The 27,720-nt window shown below is 38.2% G+C and overlaps 1 protein-coding gene across 4 annotated transcripts in view; it reads right to left on the bottom strand.

Annotated features, from left to right (window-relative positions):
* Positions 1-5,129: 5,129 nt before the first annotated feature.
* LOC126868167 (discoidin domain-containing receptor 2) overlaps positions 5,130-27,720 on the bottom strand; it is a 221,670-nt gene continuing 199,079 nt past the window's right edge. For all 4 annotated transcript variants that reach the window (XM_050623356.1, XM_050623383.1, XM_050623362.1 and 1 more), the window contains 5 exons: positions 24,457-24,648; positions 22,185-22,277; positions 18,265-18,406; positions 12,637-12,786; positions 5,130-12,119 (listed from right to left, as the gene is read on the bottom strand). In XM_050623356.1, the coding sequence (XP_050479313.1) occupies positions 11,958-12,119; positions 12,637-12,786; positions 18,265-18,406; positions 22,185-22,277; positions 24,457-24,648 (739 nt within the window). In that variant the 3' untranslated portion in view covers positions 5,130-11,957. The remainder of the gene's footprint in view (positions 12,120-12,636; positions 12,787-18,264; positions 18,407-22,184; positions 22,278-24,456; positions 24,649-27,720) is intronic.

Raw genomic sequence — 27,720 nt, 5'->3', positions numbered from 1 at the left:
AATGTTTAGCGTTGACGAACTTATAGGTTGCTTAACTATTGAAAAGACATGTAAGAGAAAGTACAGATGTGACATTATATATAAAAAAAAACAGGGATTAGGAAATCTAACAACGTAACAATACAGGTAAAGACGTATTTCAGTAAAAGTACTGTGAAGAACACTTACCTCAATAATGTTGAAATCTTGTGCATACGTAGCTGGTCGAACTATCTTTTATCATAAGAGATTTATTCCTTTCATAGCATTTAAAATAAAAATTAAAAGCTTTACATTCAAATTGCAGAATTTGTGCTACCGTGAGAACATGTATGTTATTTTCTCAAGTAGGTTTGAAAAATACGCCAGGTGAAAGTGAAAGTAAGAATTATAAGGGAAAGCCTTTGACGATGATCATACCCAAACACGAACGAGTAAAGGGATACGTGCTTAAAAAGCCTGTTCGATAAAAAGTTCAAAGTAGCGTGTGTATAGCGAATGAGAAAGGTTTATGTGAGAACTACTCTCTGAATACAGTTCAGTGTTTCGGGAGTCTTCTTAAAGTTGTTAAAGTCGTCTTAGTGTTGCGAGAGTTGTCTTAGAGACTTTATAGTCTTCTTAAATCTTATTACAGTTGCCTTTGCATTGTGAATTATTTTCGCGTTACGTTAAATTATTACACTCGTTCGCCGAACAATTGCTAAACAGCGGAAGAATGCTCGTTTATACTTTAATTTTACTAAAGAGATTTTGCTAAAAAGAGAGAGAGAGAGAAAGAGAGGAACAAGCATTCGTTCGCTACGTTTAAACGCGCCTTAGAGGAGAGTAACGAGAAAAGAAAAACGTATACTGAATTATCGATTTTATCGAAAAGAGAAAGAGATGACGAGACTGGCTAGCCAATGTCTCTGACATCGGCTTAATCATCGGACAGCCAGACGTCTGAACGATAAATAATATTCAATCAGGGTGGAAGAGAATTTTGCGAGACTCGGGGCGAGCAGGGCTCGATCATTGTCACAAGGCTGCGTCCTAGAGTTCGACGTCCCCGATGGTAAGTTAACAGGTACATTGGGTTGGGATTAATATCGATCACCTGGTGAAATATGGCCATACTTTACATTCGTTCGTATTGAAATGGATAGTCAGTTTCTAGTCTATGCTATGGGGTCTGGTATTCATTTTAATAAGAAAATGGTGATATTTAAGATAAAAGATATTAGACAGGATGATCCATCGTCACAAACATTATTCGTTTTTGTTACTGCTTATCGTTAATTTTATTTTCACCAAGCTAGTAGAAATATTTGGTAAAATAAAAAAGATTCCAGTTCAAGGTACTTATAAGAACTCGCGATGAGATTAATGATAGTTAAGAATCTGACTTGAAATCCAAAGTCTGACACGATTGTCTAAATCTTTAGAAAGATAAAGAATAAAAGTGCAGAATGAGAATTTGACAGAATATCAGTGCGACGCTTGAGATTCGTTGTATAATTTGTTACATAATCGTTATTTTTATTTTACCATTAAATATAGTAATTATTATTTAATGTAACATTTACACGACTGAAAAACCTACCTACAATCCAACACTCTATATTACCACTATCGTATTCAACATTTCATAAATGAAACTTGTCTGTACCCCAACACCGACAAACGTCCTGCAGCATGGATCGACGTAACTTATATCTTGATCCTGGTAGACAGGTACAACATTTCCCGCGTGTTGCGACATGAATTAACGCGATATTCCACGCAAGGCTGAATGCTAACAGAAAAAGCTGGAGACCGGTCGTATTTTAATTTGCGCATCCGTTTAACGTTACTATTGCTCGCAATCGTGCATTCTCGTATTCTTGATATTCTATTACGATCGGGGATATTTATTTTAAAAATGGATCGTCGATGCAGTCAAATTTTCGCGTTCTTCCGATACGATGTCGTTATCACTCGGCATATCGATAAAAAAAAAAAAAAAAATAAAAACTACATATATATACTTGAAACGAAACAGGTTACGCAAATTGGTAACGTGTAATCTGTTTTCTTTGACATCGGTTCGGGCATGTCTGCACCGGTAATTCGAGACCCTGACAAACAGTTTGGCTATGTCGAATATTTGTACGAACATATGCACCAGTAGCAGGTTCCTCTGCGATAAAACAGGAAAACATTAGAACGGTATTCAGTCCTAATTAATATTAATTGGGTTAATCATTTAAGCTCGGTGGAATGTATCCGTGATTCTATTACATCAATTATAAATTTCATATTCGGGAATTAATTACTGTATAGAATTTACCGATAATTATACAAATCGTTATCGGTAGTATCCGCGGCAGTAACGTATTGAAATAGAAACACGTTAAATAAATTAAATCCTTTTTCTGTAACACGAACGGTAACGTGAAAATTTATTCATAATCCAATATCGTTGTAATGTCTGCAGTTATCGAACTTCAGCAATACATGGTTCGAAACATTCCGAATCGTATTAAAATATATATCCGTATTACAATTATTCTCGTTTCCTTTTGGATTTTTCGTATTTTTTATCAAATTTTTGATACGTATTTGTGTGTTATTACGTTGACGTTTGGAGAAAAAACTAAACATCCTATTTCGCTCTGAAACGACTACATATTCTAGAAGACTAATTCCTTTCGATAGAAGGATTAGGTAGGATATCGTGTAAGCTGCCGCGGAGGATTAACGTGTTATACCCATATCCAACCCTCGTCACATTTAACCCTCTGACTTTCTTCATAACGAATTCGCGAATGCGTTGACACAGTCTTTCGTATAATAAAACGTAGAATTATCTGTTAAAAATAACATTTCCAAAATGCTCGATGGCCTTAAATTTCATCGTTGTAATATAAAATTCTCTCCGAATATATTTTATAAATACCGTTAACAATATTAATTCTTTTCTATTCTATCAATTTCCCTCTCTCGCGTAAAAATATTTAAACAAACCTCTCCAATATTTTCATACGTACTTTATAAACTATCTCAGTATCGTCTTTTTCACAGCCGAAGAAAAATAAAATATCCTGTAACGTTACCGAGGAAACATTCCACAGACAAATATACACATCAAACGCGAGAGATATCCTGGCAACGTACCGAAAGTACGTGCAAAATAAAGATAACCGGCTGTTACGGGTAATCCCGTGGAAAATTCGAGAGGCAGTAAAGACGAGAGTGTTTCACATAGGATTAACGTCGCGCTCGTGACTCTAACCCTCCTCCGGATCTCGCCCTCTGGCTTTCCCTTGCGGCAGGGTCACGAGGGACACGCGATACAGCTCCCTTTTCTTCCGTCCCTCTTCTATTTCCCTCTCCTTTCCGCTCGGATCTGTCCCTAGGCTCTCTATCCTTCTCGTTCACTCTCGAGTCTCCCGTGACTCTATCAGATATCCGGACACATCGTGCAAATCCATCGTGATAGCGCGTCGATAACGACCGTTCGAAGGAATATGTCGCGGTGTTCGTGCTGTACACGCATCGAGAAACAAGCCACGACGGTTCGAGGGAACGTGACTCGACGTTTGTCGCCGATGGAAATCGTCCGGCGATTTCATTTCCATTAACCGCCTTGCAAAACGTGGCCGCTGTCAGCGCGAGCACGACAAAACCCGATGATTTATGTATGTATATCGGATCGATCCGCGAAGTGGATCAAGCTGAATCAAACGTAGGAGATATTTTTACGTTAAATATATGGTTTTCGACCTATGAATTAGGTAATTTTATATTTCCAATAAGTAGATCGCGGATATTTATGTAAATTTGTATTATAATAAATATATTATAAAAATTTGCATATTTATATCGTAACCTACTAAATATTATGACGAGTATCGTACTTTCGATATTTTATATATTTTTACATACTGTGTGCATTCTATGCATTTTTACACCTTTGAATTTCTCGTACGTGTATAAAAATTCGCAGCCTGATAATAAGATTTGATTCGGACGAGCAATGATGCTACGTTATTTATGTGCATTCGGTTATGTATATTTTTTACAGTAGAATAGTAAACAACGCTGTATTTCTAAAACTATCGGCCTGTCGAATCGCACAGCTCTCGTCTGCGTTTATAGAAACATTGCTATCTCACTGCGGTAACATCATGCGATTTGGCAAGTTTATATTACTCTCGACGATAATGAACGTGCAACTCTGTTATTAGAAACATAAAACTGCCTAAATGCACAATATCAGCGCTACGATACTGTAACAATACCGCATCCAGTAAATATTGATACTGTGGAAATTTTCCTGTAATACGAATATCGTTGATGCAAGTACTCAAGAGTTGTCTGTAAATAAAGAGATAGAAGTAGCATTAATCGAGTCCTTAAACGGTATTTATTATTAGTCCTAATCGGATTTGCGATCGTTCTATATAATAACAACACTTACGTCGATCACGCATTTCATATTTGATTCGATTGTAAGCGGATTTCGGATTACTTGATCTCTATTTGCACGAGCGCGTTTCCAATTAAATCAATCTTCCTCGATTCCAGCGGTGAATTTTGTTTCGCTCAGCCGATACCGATTGACAGTTGTCAGCAGCGTAAAAATGGTCGGAAATCGTGATCGAAAATTATACGAGTACACTTGGCAAGGCTTTTAACCGATCGTTCTTCGCTCGTCGAAAATAAATTATTCGCAGTCGAGAAGAAGTTGGAAACGAGACTCTTTCGTACAGTAACGTTACCGCAACACGTGAGAGGGATCCAAGGATCGACGATACACCAGAGACTGCAAACGTTATAAGAGCGCGCTGTCTGCATCGAGAACGTGAAAAAAAGCGACTAGGAGAAAAAGCTTACATTGAAGAAACTAAGCAGAATTCAATAACAACTTACCTTCCAGCCAGCGGCGACCGCGATGTTCCTTTCGAGCGATTCTTCCGAGAAACTTTGGTCGCTGCGAGGGAATTCCTGTTACGTAACCTGGCGAAGAGTTGCACCGTACTTTCGAATAGGGAAAGGTGAACCGGAATTAATCGCGAAAAACGATGTTCATTGCCGTTCCTTGAAATTTTCCGTCGATAAAACGCGGAAAAACGTTTATTTGAAAAGATTAGCATTCGGTTTGAGGAGCAAAAGCAAAAACCAGGGAAAGGATAAAAGTCAAAGCGCTGAGTATTTATTGAAAACGAATCGCTATGTACAAACGTATTAAATACACGTGTGTGACATTTATACAGGGAAAAGTGGAAGGGATTTCGAGTGTTAAACCACGCACAATAGTCAATACGCCCACTGATAAACGATAGATAACTGGCCCTACAACGTACGGCCGTGAGCAGCCAACGCTTATTTGCAACCCATTCACCCGTTTATATTTGCACGTGGAGATTGGTAGACGTGCTCGTGTTCCGCGAATCCACGAATTTCGCGACGTTTATTTGTCTAAACGAGACGCGCTACCATTTCTCCGCCTTCATCGCTGAATTTCGATCGATAGCGGTAAACCAGAGAAATTGCACCGTTTTTTCCTGAAATTTTTAACCAGCATTTCCAAATGGAGAAGTTTACGATTAACTACATTGCCATACAGACATTTTATTACGTGCCATTTTGTTTGTCTGATAGCTAACTATTCTGTTGCGGTAAATATTTTTCAATTAGTTCCAATTGTTGCTATTTGTCAGTCAGTTATAATTGCTTTCGATTTGTATATATTAAGTTGGTCGGAAAGTTCTACTATGTTTAATTATTATCATTATTATTATTTTGATAGAATAGAAGTCGATTGTTCTAATTAAAATTTCTATTAATTATTCTTGGATATTAATAATATTCATTATTATTTACGATAGTCATCTAAATGTTTGGCAATTTATTCCGTCGCTGTTGAATATTTCATTGTCATTATTAAAATAATCTTTCAGTGTTTCTATAGACTGATTCTGAATATTCGACACCTTTCCATCACAAAGTTTTACGAAGATCGATCAATCGATCCAAAAAGCTTGTGAAATCTCCACTACGAAATTTCGTATCTGATACTAATACGAAACATATCGACTAAGATACACTTTGTTATAAAATAACTTATACATCAAATTTCCAATTGCAACTAATTTCTCCAGTAATATTTAATACGTATTTTGAAAAATAAATAAATATATTATTTTCCCGCATTGAGCGTTTTTTAATCAGGTTTTACGTTTCATTTTCATTGTACCAAATTATTGTAACCATATAAAGGTACTACTATACGACGATATGATTTGACATACTTAGATCTAATTAATCACTAGGTAAATGATTCAATAAATATAATGGCGCAAATACTTTTTGTAGCCACGATACATTCGTGAAAAGCCACAAACAAGGTCTTGAATGCAGTAGTAAAATCTGGCTGCAGAACTTTCCAAACAACCTAATACATAAAACAAAATATATGTATTTCGCCAGCACGCATATCGTGTTAAGAAGATGAAACTCACTAAACTATTTCACAAATAAAGTCCACCTCTTTGAATCTTGAAGAAACAGAGAAGGAAAAGAGAAAAAATATTTTTATATAATGTTTCTCGCTATTTATCAAAACTCGCAATTTATGAGACACGTTGAGGAGATATTGATTCGATGTTGCGTCTCTATCAGAATTGGAAAAACGAAAATTCACGCGCGGCCGATAGAAAGGGAGAAAAAGCGCGATCGTGTTTCATAACGAAGGTAGCGGATATTAAATTCTATCGGCAAACGTGGAATTCCCGTGTACGCGGCACTTCCGTGTTCCGACTTTTGTTTGCGACTCGCGGACCAACAACGAAAACCGAGCGCTTCTATTGCGTAAATACGCGCGAAAAACAAAGCTCGTTTGCAAAGGAGAGACGGGGCCTGATTTCGAACAGCGAGAGTAACCGTTTCTATTGGGAAACGTATGAGGATCTTCCACGAAAAATAAAAATTTTCCATTTGTTTTTCATCATAAAATTGGACTCTACTTGTGTAAATTCCATTCCTCGGGAATTTCAGGTAACGTCTAATTAATTGAACTCCTGCTCAGCAAACTTTATTATCTAAACGAGACATCGTAGGTAGTGAGGAAAATCATTGAATTTTCATTATACGAACCGTTCAGACAAATGGACTTTCATCGTAAAACAAAAAGCTAGATGAAAATTCATTTCCCATTTTTTCAACTATATTCAACATGGAATATTTTGCTGAATTTATAATGTAAATTTTTAATCCAAATGATTATTTTCTTTATCTCCATAGATTTCGTGAGGACAAGGCTGTCTAAAGTATAAATATAATTATGAGCTTATTAATATAACTTATATTAAATTGTATGTATATTTTTAATTTTTTGGATTTTTTGGAACAGACATTAATTTCGAGTTCTTGGCCCATGGTTTATTTCTTTCAGTGCCTATGAAAAATCCAAATCTTTTGCGATATTGTTACGGGTGTTCGAATGAATCCTGGATCTTCCATGATGCAGCAACAAACGGAATGAACTTCATAATAAAATAGTACAGCAAAATAGTACACATCCAGAGTGCACTAATAATTTTTACCACGCGCCGCGTTATGTCTCGGTTGAAATAAAAACGGAGGCGATAAACTATATGGCCGAGGCTGGCACGCGAATGGTCGAGTCCCACTTTTTATGCTCGAAGGAGTCGAACATAGCGACGATGAAACGTTAAAACCGGCCTGTGGTCCCGGCCCCGTCGCTTTTGAAATATAAGAACGCACCGCGAGAACAATTAATGGAACGATTTCGGTGTCTCCTTTTCTTCTATTTTTTTTTCTTTTTATCAATGGAATACTGGTCGTGCCATATTTGCGTATCCGAGATTTTGTTATTACAAACTGTACAAAGTATCTCCTTCCTATGTCGTACGATATCATATCGCTACAATGGAAACGATTAATTCAATGAATTCTCTTCGTCGCTTAATCTTCAACGATTTTTTCGATATATATATATATATATTTATATTTATATTTATTTATAGGTGTATCTCTCTCTGTGTAATACTCTCGACCATTCTCTCACACTTTCGCTCTTTCAGCCTTTTTTTTCATACGACAGAAATTCTTCCTACAAACAGAAACGATTAAACTAATAGTATCACAAAGAGATATGTAGGATTTCGAAATATTAATAAAGTAATGAAAATTCTTCTCGTTACCGTGTCGCGTTACTTCCGTTCGATTCAGAATTCGAACATTTTCAAGCTGATATGCATTTCTTCCTGTTCCCCGGACAGAATAAACGTTATCTCGTCGAAACGGACGATATGTCAATGATACGTGATATTCAATCCTTAATTAATAATATTCACTCTATCGGATAATCGATAATTTCAATTTTGATAATTAATCGCGCGAAAGGAGTCCGGTTTTTCTCTGCTCTATTGATTGAACGCAAATCGAATAGGAAGCGTCATAAATTCAAATAAATTCGAATAAACGAGGAATTAACGATGAAAGAAGATCGGGCTGAAATGAAGAAGATAATGGCCGCGTTGGTAATTGAAGAAAAAAGAGAAGAAACTGCTGAAATTCACTCGATCTCTAATTCTATCCTTTTTTTTCTTCGTTCTATTTTTTCCAAACATACGTGCGACCGGGCGAAAAATTCTTATAATCTTTGTTCTTTCAATTTGTAGGAAGTTTTCACTGTGCGCACGTGTCGCCTATATCGTTCGTTCGATCGCACAGAAGACGATCCACAAAGTCGAATTAAAATTTCCCACTGATAATAATTCGTTAAGCTCATCAAAGTGGATATGTACATCGATTCCTTTTAGCCACGCGACTCTCTCGTGTTCTGTACGATCGATCGCGATTTCCTTCTCCTTTTCATTTCTTCACGCTTTTTCGTCCCTTTATTGTTACTCAATTATTTTTTCCTTCAGATCGTAACGCTATTCTCGATCAGACGTTTCAACGAATTGAACGCAAATTTCGATCGTTTCTCGTCGTGTCGAAGGGAAAGGATTCGTACGAGATTTCGCATACAGGTTCCCCTAATACAATGGCAGTATTTACTTAGTGTCGTCGACCTTAATTTTAGATTATATTATAAAGTACCAACGTCGTGTCATAGACAATATCATAGACTTTTTCATATTCAAAATGAAACCACTCTCGCTTAATTTCAGGCAGCGACGGTCGTGTAGCTCTATAGAAAGACCATTTATCGATATTTGTCGTAACCTTTCTGTTTGAATAAACGTTTGAAGAACCTGCGCAGCGTAAAATATAACAATTATTGTGTATTATTCTTCGTATATATCGCGCTCCTTTTGCATATGGAAAGATAACAAATAATAGTGCTGGATCGACGGTCTCTTTATCGAACCACTTTCAGTCGCGTGCACATTTATCACTTACATTTCCTACGGCGATTTATATTTTACAGACCACCAGAGTGACTGTTTTTAGCTGAGTAACGTTATAAATTTTCAGAACAACGCGTCGATTTATCGTGCGATCTAGCGTCCCTTGTACGCCATCATTCTCCACCATTCATCCTCGTTTCTTTATTATTATCCTACTCTCTTTATTACCGTCTGCTATGTATTCTGTCCTACGAATTCGTTCTAACAATTATAAATTTCTCATTGTTCCGCATTGAACACGATTCATGTACCCGATAAACATTTACTCGTTGCAAATACCTATATTTTCATAATACGTTTTTCTTCGTAAAAATCTTTGCTTGTTAAAAAAAGCAAAGCAAAGAAAAGTCATAACAACAATAATTTCCCTTCCTTATATCTTTTCACGAGTCGTTTCATTTCTATTAAAGATAAATTAAGCATCTACATCTGCAACAACAATAGTCGATCTAACACACTACAAGGATCTTCGCAAATTAATTTTCTTAAGCGTGACACAGAATATGCCGTGTATTCAACACGTGATAGACAATGGAAGAAAAAAGAAGCGAGAAGTCACGTGATTGGCAACAAAACGCAAAATCGATGAACGATTATTCGTGCGAACTATTCTGTACCCTCGATCACGGGGCAAAAATTCGCTGTAAAAGACGAGCAAAAGTATATCCACCGGGTAAATGGACCGTGTCTATTCCTTCCTATAAACGTAACTTCAGGTCACGCGAGCTTCTCTCTCTCTCTCTCTCACTCTCTCTCATACACACCCTTATTCACCCCATATACGTTCCCTGGTCTGTAGAACGACGACACATTCGACTCGTGGTATCGCTAGTTTCGGTCCTCGGGACATCGAGCAAGCGTCGCGAATCGATAGGTCGAACGATGGCGGGAAACGACGCCGCGCGACCGCCGAGGGGAATGCAAGCTGCTTGAAAACGACGCTCACTAATAAATTTTACGCTATCGATTAAACCCTTTAACATCTCTTTACACGCTATATTTATTTTCATTTATATATTATATATATATGAACTTTTTTTTTGTTTCTTTATACTTGCAACCTCTAGTGGTATTGTCAAACATTTATGCACTTCGGCTAAGCGCATCTTAAGCTTATTAGTAGTTTCAGGGAACTTAAACGTAAGCCAGCGGCTCAAGGAATTCCTTTTACCCCGTTCTTTACATCGTTCAGCCTCTCTCCTCTTAGACGAATCCAACCAGGGACTAATATATGTACTTAGATTATCTCTGCGTGTATTTAGTATCGTCTGCCATCGAACACGATCGATAATTTTATGGCCTGGAGCTGCCCACAAAAATTCTCTAGAAAAATTCACGCGTAATCCCCGGCTCCTCTTTCGTCGGTGACGTTAAATGAAATCTTATGAAAGAAGGATCGCGTGTACATTCAACCGTGTTTTCTCTTCTGTCGATTTTTATCCTGGCTTCCACCAGGTTCGTGTTTAAATACGGTTAACGAACTAGGAACAGGTTTTCTAGTGTCGTCTATAGTGTTGGGATTCGTCTTCGATTTATGTTATACGATACACGATATGGTAGAATATCGTTCGATTATTGTATCCTCGGTTATTTAATACGATAAGAATTGTTACGGCGAAGACAGTAAGAAGCTATTGCTGATTTATCAAAATCGACGACCCGCTGTTCAACGTTTCGGAGTTTGAGCGACCCTTTTATTCCTTTTTGTAACTTCTAGACACGAAATGGTTACGGGGAGCGTTCGAGAGGGTAGAAATCGTGTTTCTCGGCCAGATAGAAACACATACGGGCAAGAGGCACGTGGAAGAGTTTCCGGAAATGATTCGCCACGGTGGAAACGTTTGTTGTATCTTCGCGATTTTCCAAAGTCCGAGCCACGTGTATTCTGAACGTGACATGAGTGCCGTTGCGGCGGGTGTCATAAGCTTGTTTGCTGACAGTATCAATTTCAGAACGGCGTGTGTGCGATTTATTGAACGTGCTTTCCGCCCATTGGCCCGCGCTAGAAACGTTCCATTTCGTATCGGATGTCGCGGCTGGAGATCCATCCTCCAGATGATTTCACGCAGGTGAGTATATTCGTTTATTGTGCTTTACGTAGTTATATGCATAATTATAGTCTCATATTCCTTCACCAAATAAAATTGACAAAAATATAGAAATATTTTTTCTTAAATTATAACGATTTTCTTATAATAAAAGTTAGACCATTCCGTAAATATTAATGACAGAACATGTTGATAACGAATCGATATTTTAAAGGTGATCAAGTAGTATGAATCAAGCTTTCACTATGTGTAATCGTACAGTCTTTAAATTCGTTTGAATAATTAGTAAAAAAAAAAAAAAAAAAAAAAAAAAATGAAGAATTGATCACGAATCACATGATCACCATCAGACATTTACCTTTGTTCCTGACAATTCGCCGTTTCGAACTAGATGGATTTTGACCTTGGTGTACTAACTTGGTCTGACTTGGTGTATCTTGGTCGTCGAAGGACAGTTCCACCAGTTTCCGTTCAGCTCGCCGATCATAGAAAGCCGGATAAGATTCCAGCCTTCTAGTTCTCTGTATCAGGTGTCGTTCGAGTCGACGTGCTTGTAACCGAGATTTTTCCGCTGGAGGAACATGTGGATTTCCCGGAAGTTCGGTCTGTCCACGTCGTTCCTATGCCAGCACTCGCGCATCAGCTCGTAGATGTCCTTGGGACAATTCTTTGGTAATGGTAGAATAATCTGCGAAAAATATTGTTCGTCCAATCGAATCTATTGTCAAGCAAAAGAATATTTCGAGATCTAGATTAATCTCATTTCAAATTTACTTAGATTAGTAATTAAATAGTTAAAAATTAGTAATTGCAAGTTAAATAATTAAATTATTTACTTTGACTTAAGATTACTTTGATTACCTTTCATTACTTCTTTAATTACTTTAGTTTAATCTAGTTTAATTTTAAATATAAATTTCAATCTTCTGATCATCTAATTTGGAATTATTTTAAATTTATCTCTAGTATCATAACGACATCATAGTTAAAATGTTATTGTTTGGAAATTGAGGTTTGTGGTATACCGTACCTATAAATTTCAATTTTTTAAACAGAAATAATTGTTCAGAGGAGGAAAGTTAATCGAGAGGTTGAGAACAAATGACGATAAAAGATTTAGAGGGCATTTAGATCGAAGATACTCGCTAGATTCATTAGTTTGCGTATGTTAACATAACGTGAGGAAAACATCGAAAGGTACTTACCCTTCTATCGTCCTCTTGGTAAAAATAAGTCGCATTCTCGACGATGCGATGATCAGACAGCTCCTCGAACGGTTGTTCCCTCGCGAAGGTTAAGATTTCCCAAAGTGTCACTGCGAAAGACCAAACGTCGCTCTTCGACGTATGTCTTCCCTGAATTCATTCAAAATTACATAATCATAATCACATATAGGTAATCCAAAAAAATAGAATCAATCTCCATAGTGATTAAAATAGGGGATTATAAATTTTAAATCATTCTAAATTCGCTCAAAGGATTATCGTTTTTTTTTACACGATAATCGAATGTGTTTCCAAACAATGTATCGAAAATTGGGATATATTTTATCCTATTACACGAACAGTTTCGCTCTAAACAATGACGTAACGATGGTGACCAAAAAAAAAAAGAAAAATGAAATCCGATTTTCGAAAAACAAAATTGAACAAAGATTGATTTCGTTTTTAACTGACTGTAATCCATTGAGGGAACTGAAAAAAATATATTGTAACGTAACATGGGAGATTTTCTCGACAGGCTTGTCCTGTAAATGCCATTCGAAGTAGAAATCTATTTACGGGGTGGTAAGCACGGCAGGTGGTATCGTTGCTTGACGAGAAATTACTCCAACTTGAGTGCTTTAGTTACGTAATTTCATGGTACTACTCTGTCTTAGCCCACGTTGTAGTGTGCCACGAACAAGTTTACGGAACACGCATGTACCAGAAACCTGTGACTCTTAAGCCGATGTGCGTGCACGTTGCAAGTTATGATAAATTCAACGTGATCGTTAAAGCAATCGTTACGCCAATTAATTCAACGCCGTAATTAGCCATTACGGCAAAGTAATTAAGAGTTTAAATGAAAATCGAATTGTCCGACAAATCAACAAGAGCTTAATTTTTCATCGAAGCTTCGTTATCTCGACGGCTTGCATACAATAAAATCTGTCGGCGAATATTTTTATCGGGATAATATTATTATCCCGATTTTATTATTATTAACCCGATTATATTTATCAATAAGTATACGACGAACAAGAGAGGAATACAGTACTAACATCTTTATACTTCAAGTTGCATAGGCGAAACATACTGTAATAATCTATTTACTGCAGAAACTGTAAACATATTTATTTTCAATGAAACTGACGTTAATTTTAAAACTTTCTTATATCATTATATCTTCCTTATGAAAGAATAATAGATAACCATATAATAAATTAAAGAATAACAAAGAATAATAAAATAACAATAATATATTAATAGACTGCACGTGTTTATGGAGATTTATATCTTTATGAACTCAAGAAATGGAACACACAGAAATAGTATCCGAATAAGGATACAAAATAACATTTTCTATAAACGTCGAAACATTCGCAGTCAAACCACTAATAATTGATAACAAAAGATATTTCCATACAATCCAAAAGAATATTCTTTTTACACTGAAAGGTTAAAGAGAGTCATTGTTTAACCGCGATAGTGTTTGCTCTAAAAGGTATTATCCTCTCTGGGTTAACCTATTCTTTTTACTCGAAACGCTAGACTCTTAGCGAATGGAGGAGCGTTTCCCCTGCACCGCCACGCATTAACTTTAATGTCGCCAGTTCGAGAGAGAGTCGAGGTTGAATGTCGTAAAGTTTACGGGAGCCAATCGCGGGACATTAGTTCGCGCTGGCGTTCAACTTAATAAAGTCGAACGTTAAATCATTAAATCGACGCTAATTCCGTATAATTCTTGGGGAGATATTTGGCACGCACGCGAGCGCGCATTGCCACGGAACCATGGCCATGGGCTCGTTTCATTAACACGGGTACAATGGCGCAGGATGGATAAACGATGGCAATAATGAAACATTAACGACGCAGTCAATTCGAAATGACTACGTGAACGAGCGGCAAAATACTATATCGCCCGCTCGTTTCCCATTTAGTCGAATTACCATTTAGCTATCAATTTGCTTCTGCACGGATTTCATTCATACGCGATTTCCGATGCTAATGGGTCCGCGATGATGGGTCGATCGAAGCTTCGATCTCAGCCACTTCCACGAATAGAATCTACAAGATGAATGTCCTTACTGTGAGAATTATTGGAATTTTGGCTTCCAGATAGGTTTTCGTCCGTAAATTACATTTACTAATATTAGATTGATAGTTCCGTCACCAGCATTGTTCGTGTATTTGGAATTTTAATTATTACAGGTTTTCAACTTATTGGAATATATTCCATAAATTATTGGTAGTTGAAATATACATTTTAGTCGTCAAGGTAACGGGAGGAACCAGGGAAAGTTCTATCAAAATTAACTTGTGATTTGTAATTATCGTTCGAAATAGAAATTTAAATACATCGTTTACAGTGCTTCAAAGTACAAGATATGCGAATTTATCCTTCATAAAATACAATTCGTTAGATTTGCAAGTAAACATTTATCTATTTATATCGTTGCCACTATATGTTTAAATAGGATTGTTTAATTAACAATGAATAAATACTATTTCTTAAAAATTACGCAATTAAACCTTACAGTACTAATGAATAAATTCTTAAAATGGTTAAAATGATATCTCATCATGCAAAAATAACGTAACACGCTAAAAACAAGAAAAAGATCAAGGCATATTAAGTTTAACGTTACCCGCTATCATTTAATTAAAGCACGGAGGCTTGTCATTATAGAGAAACTAACATTAGCAGTTACAGCTGCGATGCATCCAATTAACACGAAACTCGCGTCTCCCCAAATATTCCTGATCCCAATTACCTCTGTAAGACAGAGAGCGAGCGGCTCATCGTGTGTCTGATCACGAACGTGCTTATTCCACTTGTCGCTCCAACACGAGTCTGCTTCTGCCTTTGCGAAACGCCCAAAAACTGCCACCAGAAGAATCACGCACCCCTAGTCACTTGAGAACGATACGAATTTTCAGAGATTCTCCAAGGGTAAACATCGACATCCTCCCCTTTTCGACCCCTCCATCAATCCAACAAACGATCACGAAATCGTTCAGAATTTTGACGGGGAACCGACGAATGAAACGAACGTGTTCCAATCGTTGGTTAAGCAGGAAATACATATTCGTTGGACATCGAAAACGAATTGGTGAAACGCGTTTTCTGGCCAGGACTTTTACGACGGTTTCACGATGACACGAGGCCCAGGAAAACAGCGAATAAGCCCGATTCGTTAATGCCACGCGACCGCAGACAGCTCTATCGGGCTGATGCTTCGCGGTTTCGCGGATCGACAGTTCGATATCGACGGCTACAAACGAGAAATTAAAAACAGGATACACGAGAATAAAATACGTCGGGCTTGGGCGAAAGCGCGAACGCTACCGTTCGTTACACTGATATACTGGCATACCGTTCGCTGCCAATAAATTCACCGTAACCGCGCGTCGCTACGCGGAATAACGTATTTTCGCGACTTCATTCCCAGCGTGCCTGTCCATGAATGCTAACCGGCTTGTATTACTTTTGAACAACGGTCGTTCGATAGTATGACGAATAAATTAAGAGAAAAACGTATACGACCTCGCGTTCGAACGAAATTGTCACGTTTCTTTCATGAACTCAGATGTTTGGATATCAAACATTGACTTAATTTTACAAAATGTTCTCATTTATAAAACAGATAAAAGTCCTTGAGAAAAGCCTTTTATTGAAAGAAATCGAAAGACAAATTTCTTCGATTAGAATTGATGACGCATACGTATGGGATATACGTATAGGGTACATAGATATGAAATATCTGTGACGTACACGTTTGTAACATCTTAAAATCATAAAACATTTAAAAATTATTTTCGTTTTTCTATTGTTTTGTTCAGAAAGCTGTAGTCTATTATATTTTATATCTATTACACTCTCAAGTAGATGATTGTATTATAATGCGCCAGTAAGTGGTAATTTTCTTTAAGCAGCAATACTTTATCTCTCGAAAATGTAACATACAAAAACGACTTTCGGATTATTTTTCTTTGTAAAGCTTATTCTTCGATTAAAGATTTCTTTTTCAATAGAACATTCTTATCACATCTTGAATGTGATATTTATCATGGACAGCCTAATAGTTGTTCATCCTCTGGTTAAAAACGTGGAGTAAAAATAAACATCGGTATAGTAGTTGGAAAAAATGCGCAGGCCGTTATTACGCTGCGCATCAAAAATTAAGTTAAAAAGCTCGACCACCGCAAACTAGACGTTGATGTTTACCCTGCTTCTTTTATCGAGCGTGCTAACCGCAAACTGTGCACCGCGGCGGTTTGGGTACGCTTCAAAAATATCACGCATACTTTCAACGTTAGGAAACTTTTCCCTTTATGTCAGGGTACAAATATTTGTTATTGCTTACAATATAAGCACAGAGGAAAAAATGGGAACCCGGACAAAAAGAGATATAGTAATAAATATAACAAAGATCTTCATTTTCGCGTATGATGATACATCGGTTTTTTAATTCTTTAATTTTTTAATTTCCCTAAATATTTCCTAGTCGATACTTCGAATTTCTCATACCAACGAGTATTCGATGAAATTATACTGTTAAACAATAAAACTATCAAAGTACCATTAAAATGCGAACGTTCTAGGTTATTAGCTCCGTAATGTGACCTAATCTAGCAGCTCCCGAACCCGCTTCGACTGCTTGAATCCACTTCGAGTTCCTCCGATCCGCATGGATCAGGCTGGATAGGTTTCTGAACAAGAAGGAGGGTTAAAACAGATCCCGCTGGATCGAGGCAGATTCGAAGTCGAAATGGGTCGAAGCACGTACAGAAGCCGCCATTAAACGGTAATCACTGTTGTTTCAACACGCCGCAACGGGGATCGTACGAATCTTTAAGGCAAATATTGGCGCAACAAAAATAGCCACAAAAAAAAAAACAGAAAAAATAAAAGAATGGAGAAAAAAATTGGAACTTTCATCGGCCGAAGCATGGAACGTGCGAGGCTTTGATTTCAACGCAGGGAAGAGAGCGAAAACAACCGGGAGAGGGTATTCGCGAAAGCCAAACCGAGTTTCATCGCGCGGATGCGTAGCTATAGTCCATTTAAATATCACTGACCGAGGCGGCACGAAATAAAACCACTCGATCGCGTTCGCTTTATTTTTTCCTCCCATGCTTCGGCGACAAAAATCGTTTACAATTTGCTGTGTGGCGTCTGTCACGATCAAACTTGATTCGTTTTCCCTCTCGTAACCGTGAGCTATTGAAAGCATTTTCGGAATTACGGAATTATACAGAGAAGGATACATAGAGAACCCACGATTTATTGCGTCGATATTTGATTTAGGAAGCAACCGGAAAAAAGTAGCGAAGGATAAATCGACTTAATTAGAACGTACTGCAACTGTCCACCGTTGAGTCAATTGATCAAATACATTGACAAACATCGTATCAACTGTCTGTCACACGTAGTGCTGTCAGATAGACTAACACAATTATTCTCGAACATAAATAAATCTCTAACTTTGAAAATGAAACAGAAAAAACCTGATCCGTCAATCTGACCAATCAAAGTACAAAACTATGGGTGAGTACCTTTGCTACAAATCCAATACTAGGACCAACCATTTCCCTATGATGCGGATTAACTGGTAATTAACGACTTACCATTAGCATAGATTCCCAGGCCATCCATCGAATCGGTAGAAGTGGTCGCCCTTCGACCCGGAAGTAGTCGGCTGCGTAGGCGTTTCTTCCGGAACCTAGGTCAGATACTTTCACCGTGTAACCACGACTCACCAAACAATTTCTGTAACACACCAATAAACCGATCCATCGTATATTCCACTTTCTTTCTAGTTTCTAGTTCGCCATTTTTTTCTATTACAACAGCTGGCACGCTAGTGGCTACAGCCGCTGATGGTTTTCAGCTGACCCACATTAGTGGTCACTAACTTTTTCAATATTCAGGATTTTAAATATTCGCTGAGCGAAAAAGTGGCCCGTTTTATTTCCCAGCTACTCGTTCTTTTGCTTTCTCAATCGACCATAGCGTTCCTCTAGACTTCCTATTCGAGCCAACGCTCTTTATCTGCGACAAAACCACCCCGCTACGTGAAAATACAGTAGACTTCAAGAGATAATCCGTCTTCGAGGCCGAGTGGATTATTCCAGTCTCTCCTATCCCGATACTCGAACACGTACACGAATGTATTGCTGTGAATCGCGCTTCGAAGATTGTTTACGATCTCGGGACTGGATCAACGCGATCCAAAAGAAGAATATGGTTTTCGCACGATCCATATGTGTTTGACCAGTGACTTGATCCATCTCGACAGAGAAAGTGGAAGTTTATATTTTGGGTGTAATTTTTCTCTTGTATGAGTTTACGTTTCGAGAACATATTTGAATAACAATTGTAGAACTTTTTGAAAAAAGAGTCTATAGATCCATAGTCAATATATCTACGTATAGATATCATGTGTACTTTTCTAGTCAAATATTCCGGTCTATTTTTGTAAGTATGAAAAAAACGAAGTTCTTTGGAAGCTATTATAATTATCAACTGAAACATAGCTAGTATTGGAACGCTAAAATTAAAGCTTCCAGTGAAATTTATATAATTCATCGTTTTATCTCATGGAGGACCCTTTTTTAGGAAGCATTTGACGTTCGTTCAATTATTTAAACATTGCTACTTTCTTCTCCATACGTTGTGTCATTCCCGACAAAATAATTTATCCAAGTAAGCTAGACATAAAATCACTAAATATTTCTGATACCAGCCAGGTACACGAAATACAAACCGCTATGTAAATAAACCAAAAGCACGGGTAGCTTCTGGCAACCATTAAATTTAACAAGAAACCACTAATGAGAATGTTTTCCCTTGTGACACGCACTGATTCAACGATGTGAACGGAACTTTGTACCATGTGTCATTATCCACTAATTACGGACCATAATTCATTGTTATCCGCTTAACAATTCCTTCCGATTCAACATACCTCCCTTCACCGATGACAGTCACTCATCGTTCTACTCTATTCGTTTCTTTCTTATATATCTTCCTTTTTTTATTTTACTAATTACTTAAGGGCTAATTAGCGTTTCCGATAACAGAAAAGGGAGAAAGGGGGGTTAAAGCGAGTGGAAAGCTGGAATGATAACTTGAGGCTCGAGGTAAAACCATTTTCATCGGAACGAAAATTCAAGGTAATCTTTCGAGTCGGTCTGTCGCGCGTTTTCGCGCGTTCTTAAGCCTCGGCTGAGCGACGATGCACTCTAGAGGATCGTTTTCAAGAGGGACGTCGCTTTTAAACGGCTCGCTTCTACCGGAAGCGTGATTCTGTCGAACGCGACGATCGTTCAAAGTTTCACGCCGATTTCTACACGGAACTGGCCGCTTACCGCGACGAATCGAGCACAGAAGAGGTTTAGTAGCAGCTACTGAGGCGGTATTCAGTTCGCTTGTAACACGGAATAGCCGCAATCCTCGAGCTTTCACCGCATTCCCAAGGATATCTTTTCACGCCATGGTTTAACACCGTAACGACCGTTTCAGCGTTTCGCTACAAGCTTTCTAATTAATCTTTTCATACTACAATGATTATTTGACGAAATATTCTTCATTTTTAATCGAGTCGCAACGTGGAGTCACATCAGGGAGGTTGATTTTCGATTAATCGCAAACGACCTGTGCTATCAATATTAATTTCTTCGCAAACGAATTTATTTGAGGTAATTAATTTTTGCTTTTATTGAGCAACATAATGAACGCATATGTTACTATCGAGCGTTAAGATTAATTATTGGTGAAAGGTTTTTGTACACCGTGAAATATTTATTTACGACGATTTTCTCTCTCGTATATCTTCTGGAATAATTGTTTAATTTGGAATCAAAGAGAAACTGAATGTACGTACACATATGGGTATGCCACAGAAGAGTAATAAGCGTCATTTTGTAAACAGAATTAAAAGAAAATTTTAAACACGTTGCAGCGTATCGTTTATATCAAAGCAAACGTTGATCATTTAGTGAATCGTTTAGTGAACACGAGACTTTATTTTAGTAAAAAATTCTAATGAGAGCGCAAAGAATTAACAAAATACAGAAAAATATATTTTTTCTGTATATGATTTTTTTCATTAGTTAGTCGCTTACCCAGTGTGTTCTCGCTGCTCAGAACTCGTTTCTATAAATCAACTGGCAATTAATTTCATCCGCCACAGGCCGCGCGCGCGTTTCGCGTTTATGCGACGGCCGCGCCGCGGGCCATTGTAATTAAAGTTTATGATTAGAGTTAATAATTCGAACACGTGACCCAGCCATCCTCCGGTCCACTCGTTCCCTTTTAACGGTTCTGCCACGCAGAACGTCCCATAGATCTGCCAGCACAACTGGAACCAGGTAATTTCCACATCGACGAAGCTTGAGAACCTTGGTTAGGAATTGGCGACGTTGTAACCAGGGAATTTAGTCCTTATAATGCGACTCGGAAGTAGCGACGTAATGCTGCCAACGCTTCGGCAGCGTTGAAAGAAAATTGGATATGTTTATTAACGTTAATTAAAGTATATGGTAATTATCCAATTTGTTATAGTCTATAAGACTATTCGTTGTAACTTATACAATAAAGATTCTTCTTTTGGTAGAATACATGTTCATCTTGAATCTTCGTTCATGATAAAAATTGTTTTTTTTTAAATAACGATGCAGTTGTTGCTCTATATTGGTTGTTGGAAGGCTATTTTTATTCGTGTAGAAGAGTTCTTTTATACTGCGGCAAAATTTCTAAGGAAATCATCGCTAATCACTGTATTTCGTAACATATCATCACAATATACGTTTCTATGATTTGGCCTTTTCTATAGTATTCTGGTATCTAATCGTAAGACACGCGACTCTTAGGTGAAGATCTCATTAACAAGTCCACACTTCAATTTTTGCCTGACTTTGCAAGAAAAATGTAACAGTTCAATGGAGTATACCGTAAAATAAGACGTTACTATTTCCGTTCTCGACGCTCCTATCCTAAGAACTTTATCATTTCTGGGTATTTAGCTTCATCGATGATTTTTCTAATAGATTCTTAGATAAAACGTTTCCTCCTCTGTTCCTTCCTCTCCTTATATTTTCCTAACGTTACATTACTATAAAGATATTAATGGATTTAAAATTCATTTACTCGAAAATAATTAAAATAGAAACCTACAAAAGCAATTACACTTAGTGGAAGCTCATTAACCAGCACAACAATATAAGTGTCCCGAACGCCCAGTGCATTAACAGTTACACGCTACATTTCCCATCGATCGTTATACCATTCCCCGAAACATGTGACAAAACTGTAGCGACAATTTTGCTAGAAATACCAAAGCAGAGAAGTTACAGTTCGAACAGCATGCGCGATCGACCGGATGCCCAAACAAAAGTAACGTTCCGTGGTCGAACGAACCGTCGACGGAGAAAACGCGTTTGCGTTCATGTGGCGAAACAGCAACGTGGCTGTACCATCGAACGTGGGAATGACTGATCGACAAAGTTCGGCTTAAAGTAATCTATGAGAAACTGTCTGTCGTTACCTTGTGGCGAGATCCCGATGCACGAAGTCCATTTCCTCGAGGTGTTTCATGCCGGATGCTATTTGCGTGGCCATGTAAACCAACGTGCCGAAACTGCAACACGAAGAACGAGACGGTTACGTTCAGAAGTTTCGCGGAGTGAAATTCTGCCTTCGTGTACGTGGTAGTCTACACGTTTAAACGTTCGTTCCGTACACAAAAGCGACTCGTTGGTATCGGCTCGCAATACCGCAAATGACGACGCTTTCGAAGCACAGACGAACGCGCGTCCACCATTTGCATTAACGACAAAAGCTGGCCAGATCGACCGCATTCCCTTCTGCATTCGTAGATATAAATTTGGTGCTCTTTTTGTTGGTCTTTCCCCTTTTTAGTGTTATTTCCTATTCAAGGCGAGTATTGTATACGAGTGGAACGTTCTTAACGTTTGCCCCTTTTCTATCCTTCTTTCTTTCTTTCCTATTTTTTTTTCTTTTTTCTCCCCTTTTTAGTTAAAATGTTCTTCTGTCCCATTTTGAAGCTGACAAAACCGAAGTTCTATCATTTTCTCTGTATCGACCTTGCCCTTTTTCATCCAAATTACAATACATACTTGTCATTATTTTGAAACAGCATGTATAATATAACTTTTCCTAAAAGGCGAAAATGGTAAAATACTGAAGAGGACGCTTTAATTACAAGAATAGTAATATAGGAAGAGGATGAAATTAGGATTTATACGAAAGAATGTAAGCACACCCAAGAGTTTGGTGGAAGAAGTAAAAGAAATAGAAAAATAGAAGAGTAAAAGATGTGTATCTGAGTTAGTTGTTAAATGATACTTGTTCTTTAGTTTCAGTTGTCTTACATTCTACTTTATACCTACCATTTCAACCAAAGATAGTCGAATAAAAATTCTCACAAAACTATCGATCCTTAGTAGCGTCATTATTCTCGGTTATCATAGCGACGAGTTTCTAACCAGCAAGAACGTACAACGACAGAGACGAGTATATGTTTGTTCGTGCAACGTGCGTGAATTCTGTTTTCGGTTCACTTCCTCGCGCGCGCGATTTATTTTCGTTCATCGTACGGCACGCGTAAATGGAAGCACGACTCGTCGAACGTATGCCGATTCGAACCGACGCAACGCGTGCTTTTTATCCTTCCTTTCCGACTTTCGAGAAACGTTTATCTCGTTAGAAATCACGTGACGTACGAATGTATCAGACTGCGGACGAGTTATTTCGTTTTATCGGTGGCAAAATATTTGTCAGGGAGTCGTTCGGTACGCAAATTTCCAGCTGGTTGTAGATCGATACGGTTCCCCGCACTGGACGAAGACAAAGAGTGAACGAGCTCTATCGGTCGTTTCTCTTGCAGTGGCCACCGGAAACGAACGCACGGGAAAAACACGGTGCGCCGACAGCTGTCACGAGCACCGATGATCTTCTCTGTCGTTTGCCTCTCATTTTCAGCCGATTTCTCGTATTTCGAGCACTTTCCAAACGATCCGCGGATACGTCGCGTTTCCACGCGCAACTCCAACGCCATTCGAACTGACGTGCATACGCGTGCGGGGCTAAAAAGATGAAAAAGGTTGGTCTCATTGCGCGTCTCAACTCTCTCGTTAAATGGAACACCATTTTGTCGCCAGCAATGTGTCGATAGTGCCAATAGCAATCGATACCTCATTTTAACAGCATGCTTTAGTTTGTCGTAATTAAGGAAAAAACGTTATCCGAAGTTCGCTGGATACGTTTTACTATTTCTCTTACATTAGTAGTTAAATAACGTGTTCCCGTTAGTTAAAATGGTCTGTCCAGTAGTTTTTCATATTCTAAGATATGTTGAATATTTAAAGGTCACTGTGCCTCTTGCCTTTCAAGTCAAGTTAGTTTATATTATACAGGCTGTTGCGAATTGATGGCTAAAAAGTCAACGAAATAAAGCCATTCATAAAATAATTCTTTGACAGCAAATAAACTCATACGAAATTAAAGTAATCATATATCCTAGATAAAAGTTTCTTCGGTTTTAATATCAAGCACATCGTAGAATCATACTGAAAACGAAATACTTCACAAGGCTGTTTATAATCTTTTGATATTCATCTTGTCGATACTTTATAATCCTTTGATATTCACCGTACCAATATCTTACTGACGTATAAAACTAAATAAAGATACAAGCAAATAGCATTTTTAAGACTCTAATAGCGATCTTTACAGTGTATCCTGCCTCATCCTTAATAAGTACCATTTCTCCGACGAGACATCGTAATTAATTATACCTGAGGGTCTTAGCAGTGTGCACAGTAGACGTTTCAGCGATGTGGCTCTGCAGATATTGATTCAAATCCCCGTACTCGCCATTTTCCGATACGATGCACATGGGATCGTCTTCGAGGCTGGCGCCGAGTAGCCGCGCGACATTCCGATCGGCCAGCCGTGCCAGTCTTTTTGCTTCCTGTTGAAATTCTATCCTGGAAAATACATGGGACACTCGGAAGTAATATCTTTATAGTCGGCTGCCCTACCAACCAGACGGCTATTGAATACTGGCGGATATACTGGAAATAATGTGAGCACTCTATCTGCGAGTATCGCGTCGTTGTACCCGTAAGCTCTTCCTTTTTCTCTATCTTTCTCTTTTTCGTTCTATATATTTGGAGCGACGAAAAGGGACGAACGATGGGAAAACAACGGCAAGAATAGAAGAGGGATTGTAGCTACGTAACACGGGCCCAGGGATAACGGCTACTGTTGCGATTATCGTTTCGAGAACACTCGCAAGTTCCATGTTTAACAGAGCTTGCTGCTTGTGTTTCAGCTGTCTAATATTTAGGATCTCGATAAGGGCTATGTTTCTGAACGTAACAACGTCGGAAGCAGGCTCGGTCGTGGGACGAACAACAGCGCACGAAGATCGATTTCATGGATTCGTATGTTATTTGCGTAAGGACGCGTTGTTATTCGTGAAGCGGCTGCATTTATACGATGTCAGGCGTAAAGTTGCAGCGTTGGTTTCAACGAATTGCGCCGGTTTCCTCAGGCAGTAATTGTGGCGGCCGTTAACCGGTGGAAACTCGACGTCGGCCCGTCCCACTGGCTTTTAATTAATAAATTTCACTATTTTGGCTAATTTCAAGCGACAAAGAAGTTGCACGGTTAACGCCATGGCAGGTCAACTCGCAAACCGGAAAATGCGTCTCTCTGGGGGTCAGAGAAGAACTTTTCAGTAGTAGGGAAGCGAATCGAAACTTTCTCGTCGAGTGACGTATGCTGGATCGTAGTTTTTCGAAAATTCACACCGAATTTTTCTAATTAAAGTTTGAAACGATGAAAGACGGTGAAGAATATCTTAGAACTGTTTAGAGAAACGGAAAGTTTCAATGAAAACACGGCTTATCTTAAATGTTTCTTTTTGCTGGAAAATGAAATTGCCTGATCTTTTAAAGAAGATATAACAAATCCAATCGAAGATATCAGGCAATAGAAGACGTCACAGGTTTCTTTCTTGTCGCTTTTATCGGGAGGATTCTACCGTTTCTTGTGCTGGCGTGGATATCGGGCGGTCTGTCGCGCGAAAAAGGAATAAACCAGTACGATTGTATTTCCGGTTCCCCGTTAAGAGGCCGTTCGACAACAATACACGTTCCGCGAACGTTCCGTTGCCGAGCTCTGTAATCCCCGATCCTGTCTACCCGGATCATCCTTTCGCTGCGCCAGCGATAACGCAGCGCGTGTTCCTTGCCGGGACACGCTTTATCGTGTACCTCCGATCCTACTTCTTTGCCTTCCAATCCCTAAATCGATCGACTCTTAGCTTGTTAGTTATATACATATTTCTTCTTTCAAATTTGTTTCAAGCTCTCTATATATAAATAATTTTCTATCTATATAGAAATTACAAGACATTTAATTTAAATATACATAAACAGTCAATAATTCATTACTCCATTGTATTAATACACCTCAGAATTATGATATCCTTAAGATGGCTGTATATTGTTTATGCGTATTGCTTGGTGTTTCAAAAATAATTAAAATGACCCTGTTATTAATTATTCTTTTATTAGGTGATCATAAAATTCTAATAAAGGCAGATTTAATTTCTGTAGATATCTCAAAATTGAAATTCTGAAAATTAGTTCTTGGCATATATCACTGCAGTTAATAAAAATTTGATCAATTACGAATGCGTTGAATGATTATGATTAAAAATTAATATGTACCTGGCAGAGTGTATACATTACATTTCATATGCAGTATATTATTAACAAAAACTTGGATGAAATCAAAACAACACGCGTTCTACTTTTCCCTCATAAGCTTATATATTCAGAATTGTTTAATAAGAAGCTTCATAACCAGAAACTTGAAGTCACAATGTTACTTTGTGCGCATTAAAAACGTTTTAACTCGATTATTAAAAGGACGGTCGAGACAGGATCGGATTTAAACAATTTCCTCGTGGTTCGAGCAGCGTCGTCAGAGAGGTTCAGGTCAAAGGGAAACTTCTGTACTGTAAATTACCAAGCTATTGTCAATCGTAGGCAACGATCCAGACAGTTTTAGGAACCGTTAAAGGCCAACCCGTCGCGAAAAGTAACAACGGCGTGGACAAGTTATTCGATTATGCGTCAGTCACTGACCGTTTAAACACTTTCTCTGCATTATCGCGTCGCAGCAACTTAATACACGGGCCACGTCATTATGTACGAAATCACTTTGCGCCACGTTTATCGAATTATCGTATTAACGCGGCCTCTCTAAATATAATCGATTGGGATAATTTTCTATCGGTGCCCTATATTTCACAGCAAATCTCCTCTCCCGTTTGGTTGATACGAGAGAGAGGAGACTGGGATGGATAGTAAATGAATCAGAATAACGGTGTATAATTGAGCGGGATAATTTTCTCCCGATTATGCTATACTTTCCATATTTTTGGATTGGCGTGAAATATCGGACGTTTAATAGTTCCGGCCACTGTATTTAGCGACGTAAACGAGTACTCCAATAACGTGTTGTTCGATTCATTTCTATCGGCTAATTTAATTATGGCCGTAGCTGCTATCGATTCCCGATTTTCCATGCGACGCCCTCTTCTGTTTCGCTTACAAGCGCGTGAAGAAATTACCACGGTAAATCGTAACAAAAAATACTTAGCGAACGTGGACTGAAAGGTTTATTCATTCTCGAGACGCGAACCGATAATTTGCTTTCGTACAGATACTCTTAATAATTTCCTGTTCGTTTTATAGGATTCGCTACATGGGGTGTCTGTTTCATTTCATTCCTTTCTCCTTCTCTCTCCTTTTTTTTTTTTTTTTTTTTTTGTATTCCAGAGAAAGGTAAATGCGTTCAGAGGATAGGATCGTTCGCTTGTTTGTCAATAACAGCCTCCGATACGTTGTTTTCATTCACGCGCTGTAACAACCGTTCTACGTGCGCCACACGCGACAAACTATTACTCAATTATTACTCTGCTATTGACACGACGGCAATTTATTGCGCTGCAGCTGGATACATTTCGAAGCCAATGCTTCTGC

Source organism: Bombus huntii, chromosome 1, assembly GCF_024542735.1.
Source record: "Bombus huntii isolate Logan2020A chromosome 1, iyBomHunt1.1, whole genome shotgun sequence".
Classification (NCBI taxonomy): domain Eukaryota; kingdom Metazoa; phylum Arthropoda; class Insecta; order Hymenoptera; family Apidae; genus Bombus; species Bombus huntii.
The sequence above is the reverse complement of the archived record's forward strand: the minus strand, read 5'-3'. Positions and strand labels throughout refer to the sequence as shown.